The sequence below is a fragment of the Terrapene carolina genome, unplaced genomic scaffold, assembly GCF_002925995.2.
Source record: "Terrapene carolina triunguis isolate 2854851 unplaced genomic scaffold, T_m_triunguis-2.0 Scaffold69, whole genome shotgun sequence".
NCBI classification, from domain to species: Eukaryota; Metazoa; Chordata; order Testudines; family Emydidae; genus Terrapene; species Terrapene triunguis.
Genome location: NW_020664420.1, coordinates 31,238,169 through 31,250,728, shown reverse-complemented (window position 1 = coordinate 31,250,728; position 12,560 = coordinate 31,238,169). Strand labels below are relative to the sequence as shown.

The 12,560-nt window shown below is 39.1% G+C and overlaps 1 protein-coding gene across 1 annotated transcript in view; it reads right to left on the bottom strand.

Moving 5' to 3' along the window:
• The window catches only part of ZSWIM6 (zinc finger SWIM-type containing 6), a 161,993-nt gene that overhangs the window by 68,532 nt on the left and 80,901 nt on the right, over nucleotides 1-12,560 (bottom strand). The window contains 1 exon segment of the mRNA XM_024193184.1: nucleotides 3,922-4,278. Coding sequence (XP_024048952.1) covers nucleotides 3,922-4,278 — 357 coding nt within the window.

Sequence of the window (12,560 nt, the reverse complement as noted above, 5' to 3'; positions counted from 1 at the left end):
GCACATCCCTCACCCGCGCCACTTCTCACCGCCCCCATTGGCCCGGGACGGTGAACCGCGGCCAGTGGGGGCCACAATCGGCCGAACCTGCCACATCAGCAGGTAAATAAACTGGCCCGGCCCGCCAGGGTACTTACCCTGGCGAGCCGCGTGACAAACATTGCCGACCCCGATCTAGACCTAGAAAAACTTGTCCTACATGATTTAGGACAGGAAGTCCATTTGGAAGTTACAGATAAACCCTATATTATTCTGCAGATGAAGCCAACGGGGACAGCAGTATTAACATGTTAATTGTGCTTATCCAAGAGAGGGGAAGTTCCTATTTGTTAGCACAATATTTGTTCTCTCACTCAGTACTTCCAAAAAAGAGCAAGAGTTGGCAGGTATACAAGATCTTGGACCTCAGTTCTACATTCCAGGCCATGTCTATACTACAAATTTTTGCCAGCATTACTATGTTGGTCAGAGGTGTGATTTGCGACCCATACAGCTAGCTGTGGCAGCAAAAGCCCATAGTGTAGACACAATCATACTGCCAAAACTGGACTTTTGCTGATTTAGCTTGTTCCCCTTGCAGGAGAAAGGGTAGGCACGCTAGAACTAGCAGTGTTGCTCGTATGAGATGCATCCACACCAAGAGCACTTTGCTGGTATACCTATACCAGTAAAGCATGCCTAGCATAGATTTGGCCTCATTTTAAAAGGACAAACAGGACAATGATCTCACAAACCAGTTTTATAGGTTTGGAGCAATACTGACCAAGAAGGAGCCACTTACTGAACCATCAGCACTACCCTAAGTGTTCCTTGAAGGCCTTACAACCTGGTACTGACCCCAGTCAATGCTCAGGTAACCCATTGGTTAGCGTGTTATGTGCTCTCCCTTGTGCCCAAACTGCAACAGACAAGTCTGTTACAGCCCTCTGCTACAGAGCCTGTCTCTTTGGCTCAAGCTGTAGGGACTTGTGCCTTAAGAAGTCCCCAATTCAATCCCCAGTGTCAGCCACTAAGCAAACGGGAGCTTGTCAGATAGGTAACACTTAGATTATGACACTTGACAAAAAAAACCTGATAACCGTACCCTTGGCATTAACTCTGCCCTCTACAGATCCACATACCCAGGCCATGTCCACGTTTTGCTCCTTCTTCCCCCTTTAGACTTCCAAAATTCAATCTCTTCTCCAGGCAACTCCTCCCTCATCTTGACTACTGAAGCCTCTTCTTTATCTTTGATACCTATGCTGTCCCCTACAGATCCATTCAAAGTGTGTCTGCCAAAATTATCTTCCTGGCTCAAATGTTCTGACCATGTCACCCCAAGATCACGCTCCATTTACTAAGAGGTTCAGCATGGCACTTTAAAGACATGCCATAATCAGATTTGGAGGCGACTTCTGCAATTGGTGCTCTAAACAGTGTTCAGCAGCATTCATCTGTGAACAGTTAACTTAATACAAAGGTGACCAGTGAAGTCCATGTATATAATGATGTTAGTAAACTATCCATAGCAATACAAATGTAGGAAACATGGCTTTGCATTAGAAACAGAGTATATATATATCACACCTGCTATAAAAAAAAGTTTGTTCTGGGAACTAGCTAAGTTCATTTTAAGGGCAAAGGGGATGTGGCAGATTGGATAGTGATCTTACCCTTATGTATGTCAACACTGTTAGAACTCAAAACTAATTGTTTAATAGGTTTTGTGGAACATGTTTTTTTATTTTTCAACATAAAAATTTGAGTAAAGACCAATTAAAATTCTCTGGATTTGAGCATATGTGCAGCTGGAATACTCTTTACTTGCTGTGTATTAGAAAGTTCTACTTTTTCTTAACAGAAACTTATTTACCAAGTTAAAATGGATATATCTTCTTAAAAATCAGAGACGTAGTTTTGTTTTATTTTTTTAAACCCTTTTCTGATGTACAGGTCCCTTTTCTTGTAAACCATTTAACAGGGTGTAGTGGATCATTGGTTTGGCTTGTTTGGATTTGAAGTTGGATTTCCTATTTGTATATTCCTGCCACTGTTTGATTACTAGATAATTATATTGGCAATTAAAATAGGCTTATTGCTATAGTTTACAGGCAAATGTAATTGCAATGCACACAAGCTGACAAACATTTTAGTTTTGTAGATACTCTTAACCCATCCTACCCATACGCTTAAATGAACACTTTCAAAAGCTTGTTTAGTGCTTTACAACCTTTGTTTTCTTTTGTTTTTATTGTTTTGGTTTCAATATCAGTTTTAAAATAAACATTTAAAGGCATGTTAGAAGTTAAGTACTACCAACTGGAAGGGAGCCCTACTTCAAACTGAATAAAGTGGCTGGTTTTTCTAGGCCAATGTATCCAGGATTAGTATAATTACAGTTTTAATTTTGTACAGCATCCCAGGTCTCTCTACTCTAGCTTCATCCTCTGACCCCTATACTGCTTTTGTTATTACTGTGGAGCTTCTCCTCTTCAACATCATAGCCTCCTAGGACTTTAAGATGCTTGCTGCTCCTCTCCCAGCTGTCCTCTTAGCTATCTGACCTTTCTCCTCCTTTCAGCATCTCTCTCTTCTTCCCCACTTTTCTATCACTGTAGGCTATCCCACCAAGCTCCATGTCACTCTGACCCACAACTTGGGCATTATTTTTCACTCTTCCAATCCCTTGCCCCACCCATTAATGCTATTTCCAAATCCTTCTGCTTCTTCCTCCTCATCTTTTAAAAAAAAAAAACAAACAAAAAAAAACCAGTCCTTTATTTTTTCCACCTTCACAGCCAACTCTCTTGTTTCAGGTTCTCATTATATTCAATCTTGATTAATCCTCTCCTCTAGCCTCCCCCGCAGCCCAGACAAAATGTTGCCAGTAAACTCATATTCCTCGATCATTCCTCCCCACCCTAGTTATCCTGCCTTGTCAAGCATCATGTTGTCCCCCAATCTTCTCCACTCCACCATTGCTCCCAACTTCACCTTTCCATCTAATTCTTAAACAATCCACACTGTGCCTTCTTCTATGTGGCTCCCATCTGGAAGGCCCTCTCAGGTGGACCAAAATGCAGACATGGAAGATCCACTTGTGCTGTGCTGCCTACAGTGAATCAAGTTGACTTGTACATACAAATTGCCTATTCTTATTCCTTTTCCTCTGACATTTGTGTACTTGTTTGTCCTTGGATTGAAAGCTCCTATGAGTAGGGGCCAATCCTCGTAAATATTTGGAAAGTCCTTACTACATACTGGGCACTATAGCAGAACAAAACCAGATGGCACTTTAATGAACAAAGTCAGTCAAATATGCTTTCTCACCAAACAACTGCAGCTAATGTTCCTGCAATGGCGAGGCTAGAACAAGTTTTTTGCCAATTGGCCTTATATCTTTAATACATTATCCTTTCCCATTTCCTCTCCTGACTCCAATGCAGAACAAAACCCAAACAAAAAGGACCACAGACAACTTAATTTAAATTAAAGAAAAAATATTAATGATTGTATCTGTTTTTCTGCGTCTTTTAAAAGCGCCTTTGAAATGAAGCTATGGATAAGCAGAATTTCAAAGATTAACAGTAAAGAGAAACTATCAAAAATATATTCAGTACGTTTACTGCAAAACAGGTATTCTTAATAAGATGGCTGTAGAAAGAAGAGCAGAAAAACAAATATGTAATTGTAATATGGATCAAACTACATTGCTACATTAGTTATAAGATACTGCGATATAGATCACTTGTATTGCTTATACATGGTTTCTCTTGCAAACTAGCAGGTTTTTTTCAAGCCATTTTAAAGGAATGGTAGAATAATGATCCACATTTACATACATTACCTGATTTTCTCAACTCCATACAAAAAAAAAGGATGAAGAAACTACATCGGGTGAACAAAGGGAAGACAAGGAAAAGCAGTTGCTAAACTTACCGTGGACTTGATTGATTTCTGAATTCTGAGAAAGAATTTCATCTGCTAATTTCTGAGCTGTTGGCAAAACTTCTGTGTGGTGCATTGTGATCAAATACTGTACAAACTTTTGTAGTTGGTCTCTGTTCATTTGAAAGAGTGTCTCTGAAATGGGAAGATGCAGTTTGACCTGATCTGGCTTGCGGATCCGGTATAAAGAGAGTGCGACAACGTGGGCACAGTAAAATATGTCCTTGTTTCCACAGCTACAGGTCACTGAGGTAATCTTGCAACGATCAAAGCTGATAGCTACCTTGCAAACAGTTTCTGGCTCCGATTGCATTGCAGGATCTGTCACCGTGCCGCTCAAGTGGAAACCTGTGCAAGAAAACAAGAGACCTTACATTATTCAGTAAAATGCTATAATCTCACTGTCAAGTACTTTTTCTTTTTAAACAAAGAAAAGCAATTAAGTACTTTTGAGAAATGCAATGCATCTTTTTTTTTCTTTTTTCTTTCTTTTTTTTTTTTTTTTAAAAAGATCTAGCTTTCATGGCTACATATACAAAATAAGTTCTTTATTGTGTTCTAAATGCCTTTTTCATATCCAAGAAAGCCTACTGATGCAGTCAAAAAGCTTTTCAACAAGCATTTCCCCCCCTTTGTATAAATGTTCATAAAAAGCTTGGTAATCAACAAAACATTCACTCTGGCAACAGAAATATAGAATGAAAGAGTTGAGCCTGATCACACCAGTGACAAGCCTCCCCAGTAACCTTGAAAATTCTTACAGCAGTAATTTTTTTAAACTCCACAGGTACAGACCGCATCTACTAGCAAGTTTTAACATTCTATTGGTAAGTGAGAGAGGTGCTCTCTAATTATATGGAGCACATGCCCTTGTCATCAGAAACTCTGGAGTCCTAATTTCCGTTCTACCACCGACTTTCTATGCCAGTCACTTAACCTTTCTGTCTTCATTTTATCATCAGTAAGCTGGAGTTAATGCTTACCCTCCCAGGGATGATGTGGTAAAATTAGTTAATGTTTGCACTGCACTTTGGAGATGGAAAGTGCTACAGTTACTAAAATATATGAAAAGCTATCCTTCTAATTCTGTGCTAGAATTAACATATTCAAATGCTTAGTAGTTTGCATTATGAACTCACTTTCCTCTGTACTGTGGTGGAGGAAAGGGGCAAAGCAACGGGTCAGTCTTGTATGGGGAAAAAATTATTTGCTTCAATAGATATTTATAGCAAGTCCCCATCCATCCCCAAGTTGCCTGTTGCACCAGTATTTCATTATTACAAAGGTTGTATTTCTGTGAGTCTGTGCTCAACCCACCTTTGTTTTTCCCCTCATGAAAACATGATTTTTAAATCTGTTAATATTTTATCTTCATTATTCCTTTATGCTGTACTTTAGTTTGTTTTGTTTATAAGCATGGAAATGCGTCTTATGTGCAACAAGCCAAATTCATCAACAGCATAAGCAAAAGGTGGGACTCTATTATAATGGTATTCACCCATTTATGTAAACAGTAAATTTGGCTCAGTAACTTTTCTCCAAGATACTAGGATATATTGAATATCAAATGCCATATATCAGCATGAGCACTAGAAAAAGTTACTACCATATACATTTATTATAGCTGAGTAAGAATATCAAATACTCTTTAAAACAAATTTTAAAAACTGATTTCAAACATTCTTCTTGAAAGAAATATTGTTAGCGGGATACTACGTCAACTGGAAAAATCATGACGCTGGCCAACAATGTTGTGCTTACAGTTGTTACAAGAAACCCTTCAAATTACGAGAACTGAGAGATTAGAAGAAACACTCCCTATTTTTTTCATTTGTTTACACTGTACATTTGACATCACTTTGCATAGTCAGCATCAGTGTTTTGGTTATATTCAGTTCCATTAGTCTGATACCTTCCTCAGTGTCACATGCACACTCTAACCCAGGCTTTCCAGGACGATGTTTGCCAGTTACAGCAGTAGCAGAGCTAACTCTGAAATTGAAGAGACAGTAAGCTAGAACATGCATGGAAAAGAAAGGGACGGGAGCAAGAGCAAGCCTCAAATAGGTTTTGTGTTGTTGCTCTCAGGTCCACCCAAAGCACTTAAATACAGAAGGGGAGTAGAAAACTCCATAAAAAAAAATTAAGGATTTAAAAAAACATTCAGCACATATTACTTTAATGTAATGGTTAAGAATTAGTCAGTTTCAAATACTGTATTTAAACAATGTGTTCCTTTACCACAGATGAATACAAATCAGATCAGTCAGCTCAGCCGCTTTTATAGGGAACTTGATAAAAGAAGAATCTCTCTCTATCTACTCTGGAGCTATTTCCAGTCTGCATCTATGTACTTAGAAAATACCAAGAATTTGAATATTAATGGTGCTGCAGATTAGGTTTAAGGGATACCATCCTACTCCTGCTGACATCAACTGCAAAACTCCCATCAATGTCAACAGGAATAAGATCCAGTGTAAAATGGTCTGCAGGGCTGTTTGGAAAAAATTGTGCTACAAATGATCTTGCCTAATGTTCTCAGTTTGACTTTTAACAACCTATAATTAATCTCAAATTTAAACAGTCAGTGTTTTTTTGGGAAGGCGAAGATCTCTTGAGAAATATTTGGATTAAAAATAAAAAACAGTATTTAAATTCCTACTCATATTGGACAGACATAGAAAAGGCATTTCTTTAGGACATCATACAATTTTTTTCCAGTAAAAGTCTGTAAATGCTAACATTAGTAATAAGATTCTGGTCTGAACAATGGTAACACAGTAATACATTACACTTGTAGGATGACAGCAGGTTTAAACAAAAGTAGACTATCACATTTTATTGCAGCCTAAAATACAGAAGTTCCTAATCAGCCATACTAGTGTTTAAGTTATGAAGCAATATTTTCCCCTCTTTTCTCTTTGTACATTAACAGCAAATGGATGAAGTTGAATATACATTGTCTAAAAAAGTTCACACACAGCAAGATCTATCTCAGAAGTAGTTAGGCTGTAACAAATTTATCAACTGTTGCTCTGTATTACCTTTTGAATGAGTCTCCCACAGCAATGCAGAATATTAAACAGTGAAATGATTTTGCTGCTCCATTTTCCCCTCCTGTGCAGGTTCACCCTTTTAAAAACTAGCCATTCAATATCCTACATTGAACTCAGAGTACTAAAATCTAATTGACAGTTTGTAGCAGAAGTAAATAGACTTGCTATGCTTGTAGAGGAGGGAAGAGCTACAACAACTTTTCATTTGCAGTAATGTATCGCCTGACAGGCGGAGAGCTGTCCATACTCCTTGGAGGAGACCAAGGAACAGTTACTCCCAGTGGAACTCAAAGTTATTGACATTTCACTGCCTGTTGAGCCCCAGATGAATGGAAAGCCTCCACTGCTACAAACCTGTAATACTTCTTCACAGTACTTGCCTCTAAAGTTGCAATTTGAATCTTCTCTTTAAAAAAAAAAATTTCATATCTTCTGATGTTAAATGTTTATTTACATCTACACCTCTACCTTGATACAACGCTGCCCTCGGGAGCCAAAAAAATCTTGCCGTGTTATAGGTGAAACCGCGTTATATTGAACTTGCTTTGATCCACCGGAGTGCGCAGCCCCGCCACCCCGGAGCACTGCTTTACTGCGTTATATCTGAATTCGTGGTATATCAAGGTAGCGGTGTATTTAGAAAATACACTACAGAAACTATAATAGTATCATTGATATTTGTTAGCCCATTTGTCAATCTGTTGACAAAAGGGTTTGAAGCAAAGAAGTCTACATTCATTGCACACATACTTGCTCCAATAAATAGTTTGTTTCACCTTTTCCCTTCAGCGGTTGAATCATAGAATATCAGGGTTGTCAGGGACCTCAGGAGGTCATCTAGTCCAACCCCCTGCTCAAAGCAGGACCAATCCCAAACTAAATCAATTAATTGGTTTTAATATCTTTAACAATAGCATAGGACCAATAGTTAAAGCCATCCTGACATTTTGCAATCTGCAACAGTCTTGTGTTTTTGAAAAGTGTGCCTAGGAAGTCCGTTAAAGCATTTAGATACATGTCAAATGTGGCTCATTTGCTATGTAATTTCACTTCTGTTTAAACATTCATTCAAAGACAAACATTGACAAACAAGGAGCTATTTGACTGCATTAAAACAGTGATGTTAAATTAGTGAAGTTTTCAGGTGCTATATTTCTAAAAGAGAACTGTGCCATGAAGGGCCATTAGTATGAAAATTTGAAGCAATCACTGCAAAATTACTTTGTATCTTTCAGCAGCCAGATTATAACTGTTAGTATCATATACTCTCACCTAACACATCCTTATAAAACACAGTACTGTAGTAAACATTGAGTTTCAGATGATGCCTCACTCCAAACTAAAAATTGGAAAATAATTTCCACTGCCATATTATACTGACGTATCCTCTGATGTACTCAAATTTGATATTCTGTGTTTATGAAAATAAATTTGTAGAAAATAAAAGTATGTTTGAATGGGTATGTTCAAGTCTATGATGGGTTTTACTTTTCTGTAGCTCAAGGATATAGTGGGATTCTAGATAAAGGCAGAGAGAAGGGGAAGGAATTTGGTGCAGTTTTATTTATTTTAAAATCTAATTAATTTAGAATGTAAAAGCTTTGAAAATTCTACGTGCACAATATACTATAGCTCAGCACTGCAGTTACCATAAAATGGTACCAGTCCGGGCAAAAAAGAAAACATCTAAAATTAAAAGCCTGTTCCAAGTGGGCAAGGATGCACTAATTGATGACATACAATCAGATACACTGGCTTTCCATTATAATAGTTTGTGGAAGAATATTGTCTCTCAGGTAATCACTGGTTATTTAACTTTTGAGCCCCATATTCACACTTATTTATAAATGACATAGGCTAAAATATCACAATTTTAAGTACACTTTCCTTTTAAAAACATGTCTAGTTTAAACCCCCTTTTCAGAGAGGAGAGCTACTCTTTAAGTCCAATTATAAGAAAAAAAACTACACCTGAATTATACAAAGTAAAAATACATCTTTACAATGGAGAATTTTGATGGCATAAGCCATTCTAAGCTTCACTCGCCTGGTTTATACAGTTACCAGAAACCTTTGATTAAAATACAACCAGAGATCACCACTGGGTGTAGTTTATTCTTTCCAGAAAATATAAGAATGTCAGAACTGGATTACTGAAATATCCTAAAGATTAAGAAGTGATTTTGAATAGCTTGCTGTAATGTGCCTCCAGAGAACACTATCACACTGCATCCAATATGCATTCATTATCTTAAAACTGAAATGAAGTGTACCAGCAACAGCATTTGGACAACACAACCTTTTCTTAAAATTGATCTGTTAACCCCCTAAATGTTTCCAAGTAGCGAACAAGGATTACCTATATGGCTCCTATAAAGGTAAACAGAAGATGTATGGCTAAATCCCTGCACACACTTCTGAAGATGAATGAGATGGTAGAGGAGGGGGATAGTAGATGTGCACTGCACTTACTTATTAATAGGCCCTTCTTCTTGAGAGAAAAAAGTAACAGTAAAGGCAAGGAAGAATTTAAATGAGCCTGAGCTGAGAAATAAGGATTTTCTCTAGAGAGCCCAATGTGGAGAATCCTCTCTTACACAATTTTAAAGTGGGTTTATCAGAATCATACCATCCATCTCAAATGATCATTTAAAATGGAATTAGCAGACTGGTCTGCCAGATAAAACATGAATACTGTATCTCTTGGCACATTCATTACTACTGTGTGGACTAAAAGCACATGACAAGTAAGTTTTTGCCTCACCACCCCTCTCAAACCACTACAAATCCTTATGGAAAATAGTTCTTGAGTTTCCATTATCCATTTTTCAAAACTGAGTAACTGACTAGTTGTTATTTTTTCCAGGACAAGCAAGAGTTTAGACCATATTCACCATCTGTCCAATTTACTCTTTTAAGGTGGAAATGGTTTTAAATTAAAGAGTACAAAGACATTTCCTAAACTAAATTTTGTGTGAACTTAAATTTGTTTCTTTTAGGGTATATTAAATTTCCAAGTTAAAGACTTGTATGCCAACACTCCACCCGGAGCTAATTTAAATGGACGATTTATAAACCAGAGAAAGTTGTGGTTTAAAATGGAAACTACTTCCAGCCATAGTATCTTGAACATGCTGGTATAAAGGTAACTTGGAGAGAAAGAAAGGTTAAGCAGCAGCACATAAGGTGTTTGTTGTATGCTACAAATATTCAGTCTGGGGTAGTTTATGTCTTAAAAGTACGTATCGTCTAGAATAAGTTTTGCATCACTACTGAACTGCACCCAACACACACTAAAGATGGAGTTTTGTCACAGAAAATATAAAGAAAATAGTTATGATTTAACATGTTGGGAATTTTTACATGCCAGGAAGAGGGTAGATTACAACAGTAGATAGCACCACACGCACACTTCACTGACAGCTTGAAAGTTCATCCTAACGCTTTTTGGGAAGTGAGCATGGCAGCTCAACAACAACATTAACACAGTGACTACATCAGTGGACCTCAAGCAAGCATCATACTCCAGCATCATGAGGTTTTCCCACCTCATACAGAAAGCCAGGTGTATGCAAAATGTGGCTGGTGACTAAATTTTTTACCAAGACTTTCCTCAAAGTCTGTCCCCCCTCAGACCTCCAGGCCTGAGAATTGTACAGTTGACTACGTGAATTACAGGGGCTTTCACCCTCCTCTAAAACGCAGTGATGCAACTCTGATTATAGCATTTCTGTTGTTTAAAAAAGTGACCTTGGTTTACAGAGCAAGTGTCTGATTTTTGTTACTTGCAATAAAACTCAGAAAAAAAATAACACATTTTTTATTTTTAAATCACAGCCTTTAAAAAAGGAAGTTTGCCATGACTTATCAATGACTTTACTAAAAGCTGTTGATAAAATTTTAGCCCAACATGCAGAAAGAATTCTTATTTCTAGACTAAGTTAAAATGCTGTTTTCTACAGATGTGCACACACCAGATTTGTCATTGCTCTAAATCCTCACATCCAATAGGGCTTTCACATTCTTCTCAGAACCATACCCTGTGTGTACGCATCCTCTAGGATTCTTTCAAGTTCCACTCCTTATCTTCTGGGTAAAAAGTATGACTTCTGTAACCACTCCCACATCAGCCACGGCAGTCACCGGTGAGGAAGGAGAGCAGCTTCCTCGGTACTGCTCTCAGCCTGGAGAACAAGAGACGTAGGCCTGATCTACACTACCAAGTTAGGTCAATGTCAGTCGCCTTCCATTGATCTATTTGTACAAGTGTCTACACTCAAATGTGTCTCCAGGTGAGTGCCCCATTACAGTGACGCAGCAAAGCCACTTCTCCAAATGGTATTGAGCCACAGTCGACCTACTGATGTCGATGCAGTGTGAATGTAGACACTCCATGACCTACATCATCCCTAACAGTCCTCCAGCAGCTGTCCCACAATGTCCCTTCCCTATGACAGGGACTGCTCTGGTCACAACTGTGAACTCCACTGACCAGGGGTTATGGCAAAGGAAGCCACCTTCCCCTTTAAAAAAAATCTCCACATATTTTTGTACTGGCTCTTCCCTATTGCCCACTTTGACAAGCACACCAAGGAGCTCTCTCTTGTCGTGTGCAACTGCCCAACTGGCAGTGTCGCCACCATGCACTAGATGCGCTCCTGTCTTGAGCAGACAGGACATACTGGACTGCCTGGGCCTGCAGGAAGAGGAGGTTGTACAGGCCCAATTACACACCAGCCACTGAAATGTGGCCATCTACAAAAAGACTACATGGAGGATGCATGTAAAGGGGTATGACAGGGATCAGCAGCAGTGACATGTGAAAATGAAGGAACTGCAGCAGGCATACCACAAATTGATCTGGTGCTCAGCCGCAGGCTTTTACAAGCTTCATGCCATACTTGGTAGAGACCCCACTAGCATCCCACAGACCATTGTGGATACCTGAGAAGAGGCCAAGATTTAGAGCCCTGCCATGGACAGCAGGGTAGAGGGGGGGAGGATGTGGTGGGGATCCAGCTATGCCACGAGCCAGGACCTGTTCGAGCCTCTGCCACAGAATATCCAGTTCTGCCAGTCGAACACTGATGAGCCCAATGAAAAGGAAGAAGCCTTGGGTAAGCGCATGCAAGCATTTTTTCTTAGTGTTCAAATTTAAAGATGGTGCCTGGCCCATCCCCAAGTTAATAAGACACAGGTATTGACTTTGTTGGTTTACTCCTACAAGAAGAGGTAGAAGTATAACAAAACAGAGATGAAGTTGGTATCTGCTATGGGGGAGAGGGGGGCAGGGGAGGGCAGGCGGCACACTTTGTTTTTGTACGTAGGGATGTTCTTTGTATCCTCTTAGATCTCAATGAAACTTTCATGGAGATACTCTGCAATTCTCTCCTGAAGTTTTCTAGGAACAGCTGCCTAATTTCTTCATCATGGTAGGACACTTCCCCATGCCACTCCGCAATGAGTTCGACTGGCACCACTGCAATAAACAAGATAGCACCAATCGGGCCCAGACGGCTTCAGGACACCAGTAGCAGCCATGCTCTCTGTGCCTTTGTGGCCCTCAGGAGTGAG